The 19,525-nt window shown below is 65.1% G+C and overlaps 2 protein-coding genes across 4 annotated transcripts in view; one reads left to right on the top strand and one right to left on the bottom strand.

The window, feature by feature from the left end:
* The window catches only part of LTBP3 (latent transforming growth factor beta binding protein 3), a 16,976-nt gene extending 8,901 nt beyond the window's left edge, over positions 1-8,075 (top strand). For 2 of the 3 annotated variants that reach the window (XM_036030212.1, XM_028515552.2), the window contains exons 12-28: positions 115-240; positions 324-455; positions 590-718; positions 947-1,069; positions 1,294-1,416; positions 3,534-3,656; positions 3,901-4,020; positions 4,961-5,089; positions 5,394-5,561; positions 5,707-5,790; positions 6,058-6,186; positions 6,279-6,416; positions 6,510-6,650; positions 6,768-6,929; positions 7,017-7,097; positions 7,186-7,317; positions 7,439-8,075. In XM_036030212.1, the coding sequence (XP_035886105.1) occupies positions 115-240; positions 324-455; positions 590-718; positions 947-1,069; positions 1,294-1,416; positions 3,534-3,656; positions 3,901-4,020; positions 4,961-5,089; positions 5,394-5,561; positions 5,707-5,790; positions 6,058-6,186; positions 6,279-6,416; positions 6,510-6,650; positions 6,768-6,929; positions 7,017-7,097; positions 7,186-7,317; positions 7,439-7,590 (2,192 nt within the window). In that variant the 3' untranslated portion in view covers positions 7,591-8,075. The remainder of the gene's footprint in view (positions 1-114; positions 241-323; positions 456-589; positions 719-946; positions 1,070-1,293; positions 1,417-3,533; positions 3,657-3,900; positions 4,021-4,960; positions 5,090-5,393; positions 5,562-5,706; positions 5,791-6,057; positions 6,187-6,278; positions 6,417-6,509; positions 6,651-6,767; positions 6,930-7,016; positions 7,098-7,185; positions 7,318-7,438) is intronic. The other variant, XM_036030213.1, reaches the window with a different exon arrangement.
* On the bottom strand, positions 7,943-19,525 carry SCYL1 (SCY1 like pseudokinase 1). The gene is given in 19 exon segments (XM_036030216.1): positions 7,943-8,210; positions 8,326-8,380; positions 8,466-8,666; positions 8,751-8,822; positions 9,527-9,669; positions 9,906-10,070; positions 10,347-10,422; positions 10,540-10,728; positions 11,311-11,466; positions 13,176-13,289; positions 13,975-14,082; positions 14,927-15,085; positions 17,484-17,639; positions 17,714-17,804; positions 18,233-18,318; positions 18,320-18,460; positions 18,544-18,666; positions 18,830-18,970; positions 19,329-19,525. Coding segments are annotated over 19 exon segments (2,412 nt in total). The 5' UTR covers positions 19,440-19,525; the 3' UTR covers positions 7,943-8,085.

The raw sequence follows: 19,525 nt of genomic DNA, 5'->3' as shown, positions 1-19,525 counted from the left end.
TGCCTGGGCTCCGGTATCAGAATCCTCCGGATGAGGGGTGGAGGTCCGCAAGGGGGCGTGGCAGAAAGGGAGCGCGCCCCTCCCGACCCTCTGACCCACCCTCCCCGCCCGCAGAGACAGACGAGTGCCGACTGAACCAGAACATCTGCGGCCACGGAGAGTGCATCCAGGGCCCCTCCGGCTACTCCTGCCATTGCAACCCGGGCTACCGGTCACACCCGCAGCACCACTACTGCGTGGGTGAGCGGGGCGGGTGGGTGGCCGGAGACCACTGTGGTTCCCGACACCCCTTTGACGGCTTTCTGCCCGCGCGTCCTTCTCAGACGTGAACGAGTGCGAGGCGGAGCCCTGCGGCAACGGCAGGGGCATCTGCATGAACACGGGCGGCTCCTACAACTGCCACTGCAACCGCGGCTACCGCCTGCACGTGGGCGCCGGGGGGCGCTCGTGCGTGGGTGAGCCAGGCCGGGGCGGGGGAGGCGCCGGGGCTGAGTGCGGGGTTGGGGGGGGGGGGGCTCTCCTCTAGACCATGGCGGAATCCCCTCCGCCTTCCATTGCACTGCGCTCGCGCCCCCTTCCATCCGCTCAGATCTGAACGAGTGCGCCAAGCCCCACCTGTGCGGCGACGGCGGCTTCTGCATCAACTTCCCCGGACACTACAAGTGCAACTGCTACCCTGGCTACCGGCTCAAAGCCTCCCGACCGCCTGTGTGCGAAGGTGGGGGAGGCGCCATGGCGACCCACCGGGGTCCTCACTCAGCTGTGCCTCTACCTGGGGTGGAGGCGGGGGACCTGCCCAGCTTAGGGCCTCTCAGAGGCTGGGGTTCGGGATCCCAGAGGGGCCAGTTCGCCTTGTTTCTGTGTGACGGAGGGAGGCCCTGCCGAGGACCCTGAGCGCCTGGCCAGCCACGTTGTTCCCAAACGGGCCTTTCTCCTTTCCGCGCAGACATCGACGAGTGCCGAGATCCTAGCTCCTGTCCGGATAGCAAATGCGAGAACAAACCCGGGAGCTTCAAGTGCATCCCCTGTCAGCCTGGCTACCGCAGCCAGGGGGGCGGGGCCTGTCGCGGTGAGGGCGGGTTCTGGGTCGCGGCTAGGGCAGAGGGAGGGACTTCGAAGGCAAATTGGAGGGACCCGTTTTTGGAGTTGCCTGCCAGAGGGGGCCAGGTCGGCTGCCGGTGGGGCGGCGGTGGGGCTAGCGGCGGCGAGAGCGTTCTTGAAGGCGGGACCCTCACGCCCGCGGAGGGATCGTGCAGTGGGGGCGGAGTCCGAGACCAGTCTTTTTCGCCGCAGACGTGAACGAATGCGCCGAGGGCACCCCCTGCTCTCACGGCTGGTGTGAGAACCTCCCGGGCTCTTTCCGCTGCACGTGCTCCCAGGGCTACGCGCCTGCGCCCGACGGCCGCAGTTGCCTGGGTGAGAGCTACAGCCCTCCCCCCACCCCAACACCTCCCGCCGCCAGCCATTCGCGCCGAAGCTGGGGACCGGCTCACCTGGTCTCAGTTGGGTGGGCAGGAGGTAGCTAGTAATTTACTAATCCTGGTCACTGATCTGCCCACTCATTTTCTCAGAGAACCTGGCCGAGGAAGAGCCACCAGAATTTCCACGTAGGAAGGGTCTTAGGAAGCAAGGCTTGAAGCTGTGCTTGCAAAGCACGCTAGTTAAATTCGAAGGAAAAAAAAATGATGAAAGAATGAAGAGGGGTATTAGCAGTCCCCGTTGCACTGATGTTTCTGATGCACCAAGAAGCCAGCTGGGAACGGGGATTCAGAGAAAGCGGGAATGGGAGACACGGGGCTGTGGGTCTGCAAGGAGGCTGGAGGCTCCTGCGGAACACCAGCCGCAGCTGGGGGAGGGGCGGCCTGAATTGTCCTAAAGGACCAATAGGAGTTGGCCAAGCAAAGAAAGGTGAAAGGAGCAGAGCGCCCCGCAGAGGGACGAGGGGTGGAAAACAGCACGAAGTGTGTAGGGACTGAAGGGTACAAGCAGGGGGTGGGGCCGACGCTGGCTGGCGAGGGGCGGGTTCCCATCCCCTGCATCCCCCGTACCCCTAAGGTGGAGCTTCATCCTGAGGGTAAGAGGCACCTGAAGTTTTTTTAGGATTTTATTCATTTATTTTTAGAGAGGGAAGGGAGGGAGAAAGAGAGAGAGAGAAACATCAATGTGCAGTTGCTGGGGGTCATGGCCTGCAACCCAGGCATGTACCCTGACTGGGAATCGAACCTGCGGCACTTTGGTTCGCAGCCCGAGCTCAATCCACTGAGTTACGCCAGCCAGGGCACCTGCAGCATTTTAAGAGGAAGGATGGCAAGATTCACTAACTGCTTTAGAAAGTCCCCTGATGCCACGTTTGGAGAGTGGCCGGAGGTCCATTCGGAGAGACTCCGGACAGAGATGCCCGTGAATGCGATGTGCTGGGGGTTGTAGCCTCAGGATGGTTCTGAGAGGATGTGATGTGAGGGAAGTATTAGAGCAGATTGCCTGGGCCTATTGACTCCATGTCCGCCTGAGGGAGAGCAGGCAGTGAGCGCCCTCCAGATTTCTGGTTTAGGTGACTCAGTGGGTGGTGCTCCTCGCTGGGGTAGGGTCCCCAAGAGCGGGGCCTGTTTCATAAGGAAGACCCTAAGTTTCACGTTGGGCAGGGTGAGTGAGTGGTCCCGATGGGCCTCTCGGCTGGAGGTGCCAGCAGAGGGTAGCCACACCGATGGGAAGCCGTAGGCCAGACACACCTATGGGGGCTGTGGAGCTTTGGGGTATATACCTGCTCAGCCAAGGAGGGTGGGTCCAGTAGGGGGAGCCGTGGCAGAGCCTTGGGGACACTGCCACATGAGTGGCAGGCAGGGGAATAGGAGTGGGGGATGGGGCTGGAGCCATGGTGGGAGGGCCCAAAGAGCACCAGCTGAGGAGGGGGGCGGGGAGGCTTCCAGGCCCGAGGAGGATGAGCTAAATGCAGTAGAGTTTCTCGTAAACTGTTTACTGGGGACATAATAAGGTCCCCGGAGGCCTTGGCAGACGCTTCTGTGGCGTGATGAGAGGCCCGGAGATGCAGGCCGCGCGTGAGGGAGAGCAAGAGCTGGGATCCCCGGGAGGGGTTTAGGGCTGTGGGCTGAGGAGGAGACGCCAGGAAGGTGGTCAGGGCACAACAGGAGCGGCGGGGAGAGGAGCCACGGAGGGAGAGAGAAGGGGCATCTCTTGCTCTCCTGGGAGCCAGAGAGAATGGAAGTAGGTGATGGTTTTCAGGAGGTTGGAGGCGATTGCCCTTAATTCTCTCACTGAGCAGCAGAGGAAGCCCAGGGCAGCACGGGAAGAGGGGATGCGGGAGGATGCCTCTTATGTGGTGAGGATGAATGAAGGGGAGGCCGGAGCGCTTTGGGATCAGACTCGGCCAGGGCCCAAGGCAGCCACACGGGAGTGGGGTGAGAGCCCCGCATTTCTCCTGTGCTCCAGGCCGTGGGCAGGAGTGGGGGAAGGGGAGCAGAGGCCTGAGGCTCCCTGCCCCCAGGCTGGCCCTATGACCCCACTGTGCCCTGCAGATGTGGACGAGTGTGAGGCTGGGGACGTGTGCGACAATGGCATCTGCACCAACACGCCAGGCTCCTTTCAGTGTCAGTGCCTCTCCGGCTACCATCTGTCGAGGGACCGGAGCCGCTGTGAGGGTAAGTGGGGGGCAGAGCTGCGGGGCTGACCTGTTCCTCCCCGCCCCAGAACCTCCACCACCCAGGCCCCAAGTCCAGGAGCCACCTGCCAACAAGCCAGGCATCCCAGGTCCAGCCCGCATCCAGATCCAAGATGGGGCGTGGCGTGCGGGCCCCCCCTGAGGCTCTGCGGGAAGGCGTGGCAGCCTCGGGCCGTGGGGGGGGGTCAGCCCCTGAGACTCTCCACCTCTCCGATCCTCTGCAGACATCGATGAGTGTGACTTCCCCGCAGCCTGCATTGGGGGCGACTGCCTCAACACCAACGGCTCCTACCGATGTGTCTGTCCCCAGGGGCACCGGCTGGTGGGCGGCAGGAAGTGCCAAGGTATGGGGGGACTGGGTGCGAGCTCCAGAGGAGGAATGGCAGGGAGCAGTGATAATCCTAGACACACTGTTGCTTTGTCTGTCTTTCTGTCTGTCCATCCACCCGGTCACGCTTCCACTTTTTTACTTAGAACAACGGTAACAGTAGCGGTGACAGTAATTGCGTGGCGCCTACTATGTGCCAATTCACGCTTACGTGTGTTCAGCCAGCAAGAGTTTACTGAGAACCTACTGTTGGCCAGGTGCTGTCCTAGGTGTTGAGCGATGGCCCAGGCTCCCAGCTAGGGGAGGCTGGCTGGCATCCAAACTGATTCTTACAGCGCGGGGTGTTGACTGCCAAGAGTGGCCTGGACTAGTGATGAATTGCAGCAGAGACGTGACAGTTGAATTGGAACCTGGGGCATCCGTAGGGTTCCCCCAAGCATAAATATGCTCCCTAAGCAGAGAGAAGTTTGGGGTGGTATTCCAGGCCCAAAGAACGGTCTTCGCAAAGCAGAGGTCCGGAAGGAGCTGGCTGTGCTTCAGGGGAGAGTAGACCCCTGTGCCCTACACAGAGTGGAGGTGCTGGTGGTTTCAAGGGAAGGGTGCTGGGATTTAGGGATATTGCGAGATCACAACGGAGAGTTCTCCAGTGCTGAGCTGAGAGTTGGGGTTCCATTCTGTGGTCCGTGGGAGCCGTGGAAGGCTTTCTGAAGAATAATGTGTGGATGTGGACCGACCATCCGCTCACGATCACTGCAAACCCGCTCCCACGGTCCGTAAAGGACGCCCACGCTCCCACGCCCGCCCACCTGCGGACAGACGGGACAGGACTTCCTGTTGTGTGTGCTTTGAAATTCGGGTTTTGAGCTTGTGCGAGGCCCTTGAGGCACACCCCTGGGAAAGGGGGGCTGGTTTCCCCCTGAACAGCTCTCCCTGCCCCCTCGCCCCCCCCCCCCAAGACATAGACGAGTGCAGCCAGGACCCCGGCCTGTGCCTTCCCCACGGGGCCTGCAAGAACCTGCAGGGCTCCTATGTCTGTGTGTGTGACGAGGGCTTCACACCCGCGCAGGACCAGCACGGCTGCGAGGGTGAGTGCCCCCCAGCTCCCTCCTGACCCGAGGGCTCCCCTGGGCTGCAGCTGGGGCTCAGGGATGTACCTGAGTCCCACCCTCTGGAATCTGGGGAACAGGGAGACATCTCTTGCCTGGAAGAGTCCAGTGGGGCCAGACCGGGCAGGAGGGCCCCCGATGCCAGCTTGAGGATGGAGCTTGGTTTTCACGGGACGGCTCGGGGGAGCCGGGGAATGTAGGGGAGCAGGGGGGTGAGGTCAGTGGGCGGTGTGGACAGGAAGATCCAGTCCGCAGGACCCTGAGCTGCCCTTCCCCCCCTCAGAGGTGGAGCAGCCCCATCACAAGAAGGAGTGCTACCTTAACTTCGATGACACGGTGTTCTGCGACAGCGTGCTGGCCACCAATGTCACCCAGCAGGAGTGCTGCTGCTCGCTGGGGGCCGGCTGGGGAGACCACTGCGAGATCTACCCCTGCCCAGTCTACAGCTCAGGTCAGGAGCCGGCGGGCCCTTTCCCTCGTCAGAGCCTCGGTTTGCACTGGGGGAAAGGGCGGCTCCCTGGGTAGGTGGGGCGTGCAGTGGAGAGTTCCGCCCTGATCCAACAGCCTGCCTCTTTCCTCCCCCTCTCAACCCACAGCTGAGTTCCACAGCCTCTGCCCCGACGGGAAGGGCTACACCCAGGACAACAGCATCGTCAACTACGGCATCCCGGCCCATCGTGGTAAGCCCCCCCAACTCGCTTCCTCCAACCCTGCTGGTGCTTGCTCAGTCAGTTGGGAGAGCTGGGGTAAGCCCCACCCACCGCCAACATATGCCCCGCCCCCTACCAAGCCCCTCCCTCCTCTCTCACAGTAGTGGCTAGGAGAGCCTTTACCGCTGAGTGTGCTCTGCTCCCGTGGCAAGCCTGGCCCACAGGTGCCGGGCTTGCCAGGCCTCAGGGGCCCCACGGCTAGAGGCTGCTGGGCACACACGGCTCGTTTCGCCGCAGACATCGACGAGTGCATCTTGTTCGGGGCCGAGATCTGCAAGGAGGGCAAGTGCGTGAACACACAGCCCGGCTACGAGTGCTACTGCAAGCAAGGCTTCTACTACGACGGGAACCTGCTGGAGTGCGTGGGTGAGTGCGGCCGGCCCCGCGGCCACGGGAGAGAGGCCAGGAGGCATGAGCAACAGGCCGGCTGCTTACCACTCGCGTCTTCCTCCCCCCAGACGTGGACGAGTGCTTGGATGAGTCCAACTGCCGGAACGGAGTGTGTGAGAACACGCGAGGAGGCTACCGCTGTGCCTGCACGCCCCCCGCGGAGTACAGCCCCGCCCAGCGACAGTGTCTGAGCCCCGAGGAGATGGGTGAGGCCCGGGCCTGCTGGCTGGGGAACCGGGAGGAAGGTGGGGGCCCTGGATAAGCTATGACCCCCTGACCCACCCTCCGGCTGCCCATAGATGTGGACGAGTGCCAGGACCCCGCAACCTGCCGCCATGGCCGCTGTATCAACCTACCCGGCTCCTACCGCTGCGAGTGTCGCCCGCCATGGGTGCCTGGGCCCTCTGGCCGAGACTGCCAGCTCCCCGACAGCCCCGCTGGTAGGCACGAGGGTCATCCCAGGCTGACTCTAGGGCCCCGTCTGCCCTGTCAAGCCCTGGGGTGCGGGCGGGCCGTCCTGGCTTCAGGCTTCTCCCTGACCTGGTCCCCTTCCGCAGACCGTGCCCCAGAGCGTCGGGACGTGTGCTGGACCCAGCGTGGGGAGGACGGCATGTGTGCGGGCGCCCTGGCTGGGCCCACCCTCACCTTTGAAGACTGCTGCTGTCGCCAGGGCCGTGGCTGGGGTTCCCAGTGCCGCCCCTGCCCGCCGCGCGGCGCTGGTGAGCCGGCCAGGGGAGGGTTGAACCAGAGGGAGGGGGTCGGGAGCTGTTGTATTGACAATGCTGACCACTGACTGCCTCTCCCAGGTTCCCAGTGCCCAACATCACAGAGCGAGAGCAATTCCTTCTGGGACGCGAGCCCCCTACTGCTGGGGAAGCAGCCGCGAGGTGAGAGTAGCGGAGGGGACAGAGGCGGGGTCAGAGCCATCGCTGGGGGCAGTGTTGACATATCTGTTCTGCCGGCTGGCCGGCGCAGAAGAGGACAGCTCAGAGGAAGATTCGGACGAGTGCCGCTGCGTAAGCGGCCGCTGCGTGCCACGGCCCGGAGGAGCCGTGTGCGAGTGTCCGGGTGGCTTCCAGCTTGACGCCTCCCGAGCGCGCTGCGTAGGTGAGCCAGGGGGCGGGGCCAGAGGCTGGGGGCGGGATAGGGCGGGGCCCTGTCACCTACCACCGCACAGTTCAGCTCCGGCACCCCGATAAAGTCCACCCTCTGTCACCCTCATCTCCAGATGTCGACGAGTGTCGAGAGCTGAATCAGCGCGGACTGCTGTGCAAGAGCGAGCGCTGCGTGAACACTAATGGTTCCTTTCGCTGCGTCTGCAAAGCTGGCTTCGTGCGCAACCGCCCTCATGGGGCCTGCGTGCCCCAGCGCCGCCGCTGACACCACCTTCGGCCTGGACCTCGCCCATCACCAAGCGGTTTCTCCCCAACACTGGGGCAAGCTCAGCCTCTAGCTTCTGCCTGGACTCCTAGGCTCAGACCCAGGGACCCTCTGGGCCTGCAGACCCCTTCCAGAGACCTGTGTCCCGAGGGTGCCCACGCGGCTCCACCTGGTTGACAGGACGTGGGGCCTTCCGGGTGCTGCCGCTTTTCCTCCCAGAGGGTGTTCCCCAGACACCGGCTGACAAAGCAGGCCATGCCTCTTTCCTCTTGGCTTTGTGGGGGGCCTGGACTCAGCGGGGCAGCGCCAGACCCTGGCCTCCTTGGAGGGGCTAGACTGAGCCCAGCACGAGGGATGTGAAATACAATTTATTGTGGTTCTGATTATGTACACGTGAAATGTGCCTGGCGGGGCTGGCCGGGCTGGCACGGTTTGTACAATAAATACACCCATGGGGCCTGCTCTCCATGGCCGGAAAGTGCCCACGCCGGCGGCTCAGTCCAGCTTCCTGGTCCCCAGCTTCATGGGGCCCTTGGCGGCCTTCTTCTCGGCACGTTTGGCCTCCATCTCCCGCCGGCGCTCCTCCCGCTTCTTCCGAGCCAGCTCGGCCCTCACCTGCCCTGGAGCAGGAAAGGCGGGTGGGCTGAGGGCCTCAGACAGCCTGGGTCTCAGACCCCCGGCCCCTGCCCGCTGGGAGGGGTGAGGTGTGCCGGCCCTGCCAGGGGAAGCACTTACGGCTCTCGGTCTCCAGGCCCTCCCAGTTGTCCTCACCCCACGAGTCAGGTCTCGGCTGGAAAAGGAAGCACGGGCGGGAGTGGAGGCCAGCTCCCTGCGGAGGTCCATCCCAGGTCCGCACCCTCCCCCGGGGCACCAACCTCCCGACGGGCCGACAGGTCGGCAAAGGGGTCGCCTTTGTCACTGGGCTCTGGCCCACCCCAGTTGTACTCGCTGGCCAGTCGTGTGCCCTCAGGGGATGGCTCCTGGGGGCTCCGCTCCTGCCAGCCCTGCTCCCACGAGCCCTCAGCTTCCCAGCTGCTCCAGTCCGACTCCAGGGATCTGTGGTCAGGGTCACTGGTCTGCAGAGAGAAGGGGGAGGTGGCACCGGACAGGGGCCCGGCCTGGCTTCCCACACACCCTCGCCTCCTGCCCACCCGGCTCACCTGTCCAGGGTGGCGGGCTTGGCCCCCGGTGCCCCAGTTGTCCTGCTGGGCTAGCACCGACTCGGCCTCCTGCTGCAGCATGGGAAGCAGAACACAACCATAGCCCCCCTGCCCCCACCCAAAAGGGCAAGGAAGGTCTCCAGCCCCTCCTAGCCAGGGGTTCCCCCGCTTTTCATTTGCCTTCCATCCTATCTGCACCTCACGCCTGTTTCACGTCTGTAAGGTACACACACACACCAAACCTCCCTGGCCATCACTCTTCTGTGAGGCTGGGCATGAGGTCTAGAGCCCCCCCCCCCCCCGCCCCTGCGGCTTCTGGGGACAGAGAGTGCTGCCGGCCAGATGGGGAGACCGGGCCCAGCTCCCTGCCCCCATGTCCTTCAGCAAAGCCCCACTAGATCCTTGGCCCTTCCTGAACTCCCCTCCCCCCTTCAAAGAGGACTGGCCTGGGAGTGGCCTCTCCGTGCTGACCACTGAGGCCAGCTGGGCACTGCAGCAGGTGACGGGACAGGGAGCGACAAGGGGACAGGGGCTCGGTGGGCTGCGCTGGCCAGTGCCCCCCTGGTCTCTCACTCCCCACCTTGCTCCCTGGAGTCCAGAGGGAGCCCGGCGGCCAGCTCTGGCCCAGGACGGCTGCTCCACGGTGCCCCCTCACCGGGGATGCCGTGCAGACGCAGACGGCCGACCTCAGGCCAAGCCCACGTGGGTTCCCTGAAGCGCAACCTGTGACTGTGGAGCTAGGGTGCCCCAGGGAGGCACCCCTCAGCCCCACTCACTTCCAAGCTGCCCCAGTCTTCGTCATCCCATCTGTCTGCAGCACTGCTGTCCTTCGCTGTGTCCTTGTCCTCCTCTTGTGCCTCCCAGTGTCCCGAGGTCGTGGGCGTGTGAGGGACAGGGGTGGGAGCCGGGGCTGGAAGTCCTGGGAAGCAGAGGCGCTCTGAGTTCCCACACGCTGGGGCCCGGGGAAGTCTCAGGGCAGGGCGGGGGCTGCTGGGGGGTGGGGGCCGGGTGCAGAGAGGGGCCGATCACAAGGGGACTAGACCCCACCCTGTCCCCATGTCCTCATCACCACCCCAGGGGGAGCCGGACAATAGCTCCGGGGTGCCAGCACCTCCAAGCCCTCTGGCACGGATGCAGCCCGTTTGGGATACTCACCCTCAGGCGTGGGTCTCTGGGGGACGCTGGGCTCCCCCGGGGCAGCCGAGGGGTGTGCGCGGATCAGCTTGGAGGTGAGTGAGGAGACGCCCGTCACGGCCCAGCCTGCCCAGCTGGCTGCGGCTCCTCCCATTCCAGGGCTGGAGGCTGCATGGACATCCTTCTCTGGGCAGTGACAGAGGACACAGGTGTAGGCCCTCAGGCGGCCGTGGGGAGTGTGACAGGGCCATAGGTGAAACACAGGGACCTGCGGTGGGTACCCCCTCTCTAGGCCTGCCTGCTCTCATCTGCTAGATGGGGGTAGGGGGTGGGGGGTGTGGGGGGTGAGCAGGTCTGCTCTCTGGGGTTCTTCCAGCTTTCAGATACTCTGATGAGGAGGGGGGGCCCAACAGGTGACAGTCGGGGGTGCAGCAGGAGGGGTCTCGAGTGCGGGCCACTCACCCACTTCGGCCAGCTGGGTGGGGTCCTCTGACACAGACTCCAGTTTGGAAAGGAAACTTCGAATGGCCTTGAAGGCCTGTGGGGTAGCAAGGGCAGAGCTGGGGCCTCCAGGGCTCTGGTGAGCCCGCGAGGCCGCTGGGGCCCGGACCTCCCTCAGAGCCCCAGCTCCAGGGCCCCCCCAGCTGTGCCTCACCTGGTCCCGCACGGATTTCTCAGGGTCCACGGTGAGGCCGCAGAGCACGGGCAGGATCTTGTGGGCGCAGTCGTTCATCGAGTAGAGGTTGTGGGTGGCAGCGAAGCCCAGGACGCCGGCAACGCGAGACGGTGCAAACGGGTCCTTCGTGGCCCGGCTGAAGGCGGAGGTGAGGACCCTGTGTCTGGTCTGGGGGGCCGGGGGGGTGGGGGGCAGGACAGAGGGCTTCTGAGCGCAGGGTCCATCCCGGGGCCCAGAACCACCAGGCCTCACTTTCTAGAGCAGAGGCCGTCCACAGGGCCCCCAGTATAAAAACAAAACAAAACGTGTTTGTCACTAACAAGTGAGGGAGAATTTACTTGAAACTCTGGTTCTTGGCTTCTTGTCCCAGGTCACTGGACTCACACTGCCTCACAGTGGCAGGGCCAGGGCAGCCACTGCCCTGGGGTGGGGGCTCGTGCCTCGCTCCCCTCCTGCCCCACCACCCCAGTTCCTTCGCTCCTGTTAAGGGTCTGGGAGCCGTGGGCGTTTGCATTTACAGACCCCAGCCGGGAGGGCGCACGCAGGCCGTGGGGCCTGCAGGCCTGGGTGTGGTTCCCGTCTCCACCATGTCCTGGCTGTGTGACCGGGCACAACGCACTCCACCCCTCAGACACAGGGCCGGGAGCACCCAGGACCGGGGCCCTGGGAGGAAGGTGGCCCACAGACAGAAAGGCCCGGCCCTGCGACAGTGACAGTGACAGACCCCGGGCAGCGGCGCGGGGCACTCACGCCGGCGCTGAGGTAGGAGCCGATCTTCCCCAGGCAGACGGTGGTGTTGCAGCGGATGGGGCCCTGCTCGTCCTTGGCCTGCAGCCGCGCGAAGTGCTTCATCAGCTCCACGTTGAGGTTGGCCTCGTTCAGCTTCGGGGCCAAGAGCAGCATGGACTGCAGGGCGGGCACAGGGGAAAAGGTGGGCCCGGGCAGGCCAAGGGCCCCACGAAGCACGGCCCCCCTGGGAGGGTGCAGAGGCCGCCAGTGGACCCGGGCACCGAGAAGACCCGCCGCAGCCCTCCCGGACCTACCTCCCCACCTGGTCCTGGCCCCTACCCAGGCCGCTGAGGAGGGGGACCCCCACTTCTCTTTCCCCTTTACAGCACAACCTCCAGAGTTCGCCGGCACTCCCGCCCCCATCTCTCTCGGATGCTCTCTTGCACGCATGCACTCCGTTCAGAGCGTCATCCCACACACACTCTCTACCAGCTGGCGTGGGCCGAGGTCACCGCTGACCTCCTTGTTGCTAAATCCAATGGCCAGTTCTCCGTCCTCACCAAACTCGACCCCTTAGCCGCTGTGACACCCGGAGCTCTCCCTCCTCCCTGACACTTGGGTCTCCTGTCTTCCAGACACCTCCCTCTCCTGGCTCTCCCTCCTGGACTCCTGCTGCTGAGTTCCCACAGCTCAGACCCCCTGGCCGCCTCCTCGGACCCGTCTCCTTCACACCTGGCCCTTCCTGTGGCTCTGAACGCCCGGTAGCTGACAACGCCCAGACGTGGCCCCGTGGCCCAGACTCCCTCCCCAGACCACACACGGGCACGACTGGTCGGGACATCTCCGCAGACTAACAGACGTGGCTGAGACTAAGCCCAGCTCCTCCGACGCCTGGCTCTCCCGGGCTTCTCAGCAAACGGCAACTCAGCCTCCCGGTTGCTCAGGCGGGAACCTCGAGCCTGCTTGGCCCACGCCCACACACCAGCAGACAGCATCGGTTTCGCCCTCAGGAGGCGGCCCCTTCTCTCTACCCGCTGCTGCCACCGGCCACATCTCAGCCGCCATCATCTCTCACCTGGGCCACCGCAACGGCCCCTGACAGTATCTCAGCTGCTACCCTGGGTCTGAGGATCCGCTCTCCACACAGAAACAAGGTGATTCTTTCAACACAAGTCAGGCAAGGTCGGTGCTCGGCTCAGTCCCCAGCGGCCCCTGTCTCGCCCCCATCGAGCACACCAGGTCCCTGCCACCCCACGGGGCCCCCGCTGCCATCCCCACCATTACTGCCCAGGCTCCAGCTCGCACGCCCATGCCCCTTCGGCTACACTGAACCTCTTGCCTCTACTTCTGTACTCCAGGCGCATGCCAGTCTCAGGGCCTTTGCACACACTGTCCCCTCGGCAGGGGGCACCTTTCCTTCAGACCTCCGCATAGCTCGGTCTCTTGCCTTCTTTCCGTAAATGACACCTCCTTAGCAAGGTCTTCCCTGACCCCTGTTTATAAAACTGAAAACCCTGTCTTCACACTCCAACCCTTGCTAACATAATACATACTTTCTAGTTCTGCCTACTGTCTGCCAAGGCCACGCCCCGTCCCCGGAAAAGCAGCCCCACGAGCACGGGGTTTGTCCGCCCGTGCGCACCGCGGCCCAGGGAGGCGCTCAGCCAGAATGTGCCCGACAGAGGGACAGCAGGCTGTGCCCACCCTGCTCCCCGAGACAGCTGCTGAGCCGCACCTGTAGCCCGGACCCAAGTGCAGGACGGTGCCCGTCTTCCTGTAGCCTCCTCAGGCCCACAGGCCAAAGCCAAGACACCTGTGACCTCGGGTGAGCCCCCTCCAGTGCTGGGAAAGTCAGGGGCAGCCGCGCTAGGCCTGGCCACGCCCACCTTGACGGTCTGCTCGCGGATGGCAGGGTTGGTGTCCAGGAAGCCGTGCACGACGTGCGGAAAGATCTGGGTGTTGACCGTCGGCTCATCAAGGTATTGGATGAACTGCTCCATCTGCGGCCCAAGTGGGGGGCGTACAAGCTCAGTCAGGCCCTCCATCCGCCACCACAACCGGGGACCCCCCTTGGCTTGGTGTCTCCACCTGGTGGGCACCGGCTGGCTGGGCGAGACGAGGCCGGGAGGTGCTGGGGAGGGCCAGGGGCTGGGAGCCGGAGGGTTTGGCCTCGGGTCCTGCTCAGCAGGCCAGCTGCGCCACGCCCCCTCTCAGACCCTCCACCGCCTCTCCCGCAAAAGGGAGTGCGACCCCTGACCCGACAGGTGCGTGAGGAGGGCTGGTACACTGGGCAGTTGGCGAGGGAATGATACCTGAGGGCCACCAGGTACGCCCTGGTTCACAGGGGCCCCCCTCGACCCCCTCAATCCTGTCTGACGCTCCCAGCTGCCCAGGGTTGGCAGGAGAGACACGGCCTCTGCCCTAGGGGCTGGAGTACCTGAGCCGGGGGGCGGGGGGAGGGGGGGTTTGAGCCCTGCAGCCTGGGCATTCCTGAAGCGGCCTGTGAGCCCTGGGACTGCCCCAGCTTCCAGAGAGCACAGCCTCCCTGGGCCCTCACCCGTGTGCACATTTGGGAAGGGGTTTCTGAGGTGCCAGTCGCCTGCCCAGGGCTGGCGGCGAGGCAGGGGCCGCCCCAGCAGCCACGGTGGGCTGTGCGTGGTACAGAGGGGGGGCCGGGGCCCCTACCTGCTGCAGGAGGCGGATGCGCATGGCCCGGTCTGTGGATGAGAACATCTTGACCACGACGGGGATGATCTTCTGCTGGTACTCCTCGGCGCTGAGGAACTTGCCCACCTGAGGGGAGCGGCGGGAAGCGGCTCGGCTGCAGCCCCGGGAGCGGGAGATGCCACTGGGCTCCTTCAACTTTCACCGGTCTCCCAGGGTGGGGCTGGGGCGACGGTGGGGGGTGGGGGGAGCAGGCACGTCCTCAGCAGCCCCTCTGCCCATGTTCCATCTCAGTCAGTCCTGCCTATAACCGTTCAGGGTCCGGCCCTTCCTGTAATCAGGGGCCTCCTGCCGTGTGCACGCACGGTTCTGCCTACAGTTTCTGGGGGTCTCTGGTGACGTCGGATCTGCTTTCTTTCTTCCCCATTTCCCTCGTACCAAGTCCCTTCAGGAGAAAGGGTTCTCCTCTCCCAGGGTGGGCAGAAGGGGGCATGGCGGGTGCCCAGCTAAGGGGGACTGGGGCCGGATCCAGGGATCCAGCCCGTGGAAGCCAGGAGAGCTGAGTGGTCCCGAGGGGGGACGGAAAGTGATGTGGCGAGCGGGTGACGCCCTGGGCCCCGGGGCCCAGGGTGGGAACACGGGTCAGACGGAGGAAGGGCTGCAGGCTCTGAAGCAAGGGGTCTCTGGGAAAGGAACTTTGGAGGCACAGGACTCCCCCTTCCCGAACATCAGAAGCCCCCCCACCCCGCCCTCCATGGCAGCTGGCCGGCTGGACAGCAGAGACACCGGCAGGAAGCCCCTCCTCAGGCCGGCTGGGGCCGCCCTAACCAGGCTGCCTCCCCAGGGCCAGCCCCGCTCCAGCGCCTTCCGTTCTGCGGGTCTGACCCACCAGTCAGCCCGAGTCTCTGGGCCCCACACTTCCTGAGGCCCCTGGCCTCAAGGTCTCCCGTCACCGAGCCCCAGCCCTGCTCACCTTGAAGAGGGGCGTGAGGACCACGGCCCCCGCGTTGCCGAACTCAAAGGCGGTGAGCAGCTGGGGCAGCACCTTGTGCCGGCAGAAGTCCTCAGGGAACGAGTCTAGGTTCTTGCTCAGCTCTTGGAAAAACTTCTGCTTCTCCACCGGTTCTTTGATCTGGGGGAGGGAGGAGGCAATCAGCCTGGGCACGGCCCTCCCCGACCATGGGCAAGGGCGTGGGGTCGCCCCAGCCGGAGGGAGAAACGCTGGTGAGCCCTCCTGCCTGGCTTCAAATGCCAGCTGTCCCGTGTGTCGGCCGTGTGCTAGGCCAATGCCGCGATGAGCTGTACGCCACGCGAACGGTGCTTCAGCCGTGTGACCTCGGGCGAGTCCCTGCATCCGTAAAACGGGAAACAACCACACCACCTTCCCGGGTGGTTCTGAGGGTTCAACCAGAAAGCGACAGGCAGCCGCCAGCACACCGCCTGGCACACCGCGGCTGCTGAGTCAGCAGCGTCACGCCTTCACTGCCACCTGCCCTGTCGGGAAAGCGGCCACCAGGGGACTGGGCCCCGCATCGGCATGCCCCTGCTCCTCCCGGTGGCCCAACAGGCACCGCTGACCTCCCACGGCATGGAGGAGGAAACTGAGGCTCAGAGAGGTAAAGGGACTTCCTCCACTCTCCTGACCCTGGCTGGGTCGGGCACAGCTGCGACCCTGTGCTGCATGGAGTTCACGGCGGGCTGAGGGGACAGGGATTAGGGGCAGTCTGCCCCCAGACCCAGCCCTCCCACTCACTGGGCCCGCGTGGGCCAGGCTGTCAACTCCTCTAGTCCTCCTAACCCCTCAGGCGCCAGGGCACCCACGACACGCACTCCCCGAGGACGGACTACGTGCCAGGCAGGCTTACACGCAGACATCTTCACATGGGTTACACAACCCTCCTGGAGACTTTAGGAAGGCACCGACAAGATCCACATTTAATGCAACGAGGAAGCGGGGGCACAGAGGGCACCAGGAGCTTGTCCGAGGTCACACGCTAAGCAGCAGTCAGGGCATGGTTGGGCTCAACAGCCGGGGACCTCGGCTGTGCCGTGCCCTGCGACGAGGGGCTGTCGTTCCACTCACAGATCAGGAGGCTGAGGCTCAAGGTCACCTGCCAAGGGGGCCCGGCAGGGATGCTAACCTGGCCTATAGGGTTCCAGGCCCCTGCGCCCTCTGTTGTACCCTCACCCCTGCTGCCACCGCCTCGCCCAGGAGAGGCGGCCTCCAGCTGAGGACAAGGAGGACCGGGTCGGCCCCGAGCGGCTCAGGCCAGCGCGGCAGGCAGGCGCGGTGCTCTGACGGCAGGGGTCTGGGGGAGCCAAGGTCTGGGGACAGGCCAAACCACACGCAAGGTTGCACGCAGACGGGTCATGGCAGAGCGCCCTCCACTGCTCTGCCCCCGGGCACTGCCACCCACTGTCCCCTCCTCAGAAACAGCCGGCGTCCTGTGGAGTGCATTTAAGGGCAAGGGCAGCCCGGCGGAGCCAGCCACGCGAGGAGAACTCCATGTAACCAGTCCCTGCCGCCCCCACGCACCCGGGGGGCTACAGGGCTCAGCGCTTCTTCAAGACGCCGCTGGGGCTCCCCACCCCCAAACCCCCAAGGCCCTCCCGGACCCGCCGGAGCCCAGACTCCCGACCATCGAGGCCTGCGACGTGCTCGTTCCGCCTCACTGCAGCTTCTCGGTCACCTCTGTGTGTGGCCACGCACAGCCAGTCAGGCCGGTGTCCAGAACGGAACCTTCCCCCTCCATCCCCTACGACCATCCGGTGGGGCCAGCAGACACCACCGTCACCCCATCAGGCAGCTATGGAAACCGAGGCCCACAGCGTGAGGCCAAGGGCCCTTCCTCACCCTCTTTCCGCCTGCAGCTCCCTCTGCCTCGAACACTCGTCCCCAGCTGCCACCCCCGGCCCCCTCACACGCTGCAAGTCTCGGCCCACAAGTCACCGGAGAGAGCCCTTCCCCGAGCACCTGGCCCTGCTACTTTCCTTCCTGGCACGTGTCCCCACCCCAGGAGGCACACGTGTCCTCCTCCGTGTTCTCTGTCCCTCTTCTCCAACAAGAGTCCCCGGGCCGGGGGGGGGGAGGGTACTTGTCCCTTTGCTCCCTATTAGATGCCTGAGGGCAGGGGTCTGGGTCTGACCCCTTGCCCCACCCCTGCCCACACTGCAGCCCAGCACCACAGGGCACACATCCGGGCCGGGGCGGGCGCACGAGGGAGTGGTGAAGGCTCGCCGGGGGAGTCCGCACGTGCCAGGCAGGTCAGTGTGCACCATGCACCTGACACCCACCGAACACCCAGCACGCCCTTCTGGAGCCGGCACATTACCAGGACCGAGCTGTGGCGGAGGGAAACCCCGCCACACCTAAGAGCGGCAGCCGGGGTGTGAACCCAGACAACCTCGCTCCGCAGCACGGTGCGCTCTCCAAAGGCCGAATGACGATGAGGGGGCCCGCAAAACGGGGAGAGGGGGCGTGGTGAGGAATGCAGGTGCAGAGCCCAGGGCCGCGTGGGCGGGGGGCTCACCTGAATCTCTTCCAGGAACAGGTTGGTCTCCACAAAGCGGTTGTTCATGAAGCCACCGGGTGCCCGGCAGTTGAGCAGGAAGCGGGCTGGGTTGGGACGCACCTTGGGGTTGGCTCCAACCAGCTCGCAATAATGGGGCACCAGCGACTTGGGGATCTGTGGGAGAAGGGCCAGTGTCAGGGCAGCGCCGGTAGGCCAGCAGCCAAGGGCTGGGGGGGCCACACACTCACCTTCCCAGGGTTGCGCAGGGCAGCGGCCCGAGGCAGGGGCCCATTGAAGACTTCCCAGATGAGGCAGCCCAAGCGCCACATGTCAGCCGACCTGAGGCGGTGACCAGAGCTGCTCAAGGCCCCGCCACCTGCCGGCACAGGCCTCCAACCTGCCTTGAACACCAGGGACCCACTGCGTGGCAGACCCTGGGCTGGGTCCTTCAGCTGATCCTCCCCTCAGCTCCACAAAGCAGGTTTCATTAGCCCATTTGACAGAGAAAAAAACCGAGGCCCAGGGAAGTTAGGATATATCTGCCTCGGGTCATGCAACTTCCAAATTCAGAGCCACCTAACCACAAAGCCTGTGTGCACCCCGCCGCACCTCCCGAGGAGCTAGCGGCCCCTTGAAGGGTCTGATTCCCTCCCCAGCCGGGCAGCAGGGGACAGGGGAGCGAGTGCCAGCTGCTAGTCCAGGGGTCCTGAGGCTGCAGGGGCTTCCAGAACAGAGCAGCTTGGGGTGTGCTGCCCCCCGTCACCCACCACTTCTCTTTGACGGATCTACTGCTGCTCTCAGCCAGCTCGGGAGGGTCGTACTGCTCCAGCTCAGGGATCCCCTTGCGGGGGGGGTGCCCCGCCATTGCCCTGGGCTGAGTACATGTAGTCCAGGCCCCCGAGCTTCCACTCCCCGGCGCGGTCCACAAACACGGCGGCCATGCTCACGTTGTTGTGGATGAGGTTGCAGTCGTTGACAAGGAAGCTGAGGGCTTTCTGGGGGCGGGAGGAGCCGTTAATTACACCCCCAGTCCCTAAAGCACCCCCCCTGCTCCCATGGCCACTGCCCCCCACCTCACCACAATCTGGTGGAGGCCCCAGGAGAGCTCCAGCTCCTTCAGGCCACCAGCCTCTGCCCGAGTCTTGAGGTATACTCCCAGAGGAGTGACAGCCTCTGTCACTACGTGGAGGCACTTGTCTGTCTGAAGAGGGGACACGGGATGTTAGGGCAGCTAGGGGAGGAGGACGGGAAGGGAGGGAGACGGGATCAGGAGACAGATGGAGAAGGGAACGAAACCTGGGGCGCGGAGGCAGAAGGGGTGGAAATCGGGAGAAAGTGAGGGGCAGAGGCCCGGCAGCAGGTACCTCCAGCCCATCGATGTAGGCCAGAATGTTGGGGTGCCGGAGAGTTTTCAGGCGCTTGAAGGCAGCTTTGGCCACCTGGGTCTGCTCCTCGGCGCCCGGCTTCACGTCGTACACGAAGATGGACACCAGGCTGCCCGTGGCCTGGAGGGGTGGGGGGCACAGGGGCCTGAGGGGTGTGGGCCGGCCGCGGGCCCAGCACTCCAGCTCCGAGAGGGTCCCCAGAGCGGCTCGGTGCCTGAAGGGAAGGGCCACCGGCCGGGTCCCCTCCCCTTGGTCAGTGCTTAGAGACAGAGCCGGGCTCACGTGACCCCGGTTCCGTCTGCCCGTCGGTCCCTCGGTCCTTCCTCCCGCCACGTTGGCACTGCCCGTCCCCCTCCCCCGGCCCGTAGTCCCGGCGGCTCCGCAGCCACGTCAGTCGGGGCGCAGCGCCGCGGGGACGGCTGTACTGACTAGGCGAGGCCGAGGTCCGCCGCGGCCTGCGGAACGGGGCCGCGCTCACCTTCTTGCGGCCGCGGTGCAGGGTCCAGAGCCCTGGCGGGCCGCCCTCGGCGGGTTCCGGGAGGAGCTCAAACGGGAAGTCCCGGACCGGATCCCGGACAAAGAGCCACATCGTCTCCGCCGCAGCCGCCGCCGCCGCCGCGGGCCCCGGCGCCTAAGCTCCGGGTCCTGGGCTGCCGGAGCCGGGGGCGGGGCGGG

The sequence above is a fragment of the Phyllostomus discolor genome, chromosome 6 (assembly GCF_004126475.2).
Source record: "Phyllostomus discolor isolate MPI-MPIP mPhyDis1 chromosome 6, mPhyDis1.pri.v3, whole genome shotgun sequence".
In the NCBI taxonomy this organism is placed as follows: domain Eukaryota; kingdom Metazoa; phylum Chordata; class Mammalia; order Chiroptera; family Phyllostomidae; genus Phyllostomus; species Phyllostomus discolor.
Note: the sequence above shows the minus strand (reverse complement) of the source record. Positions and strands in the feature narration are given on the sequence as shown.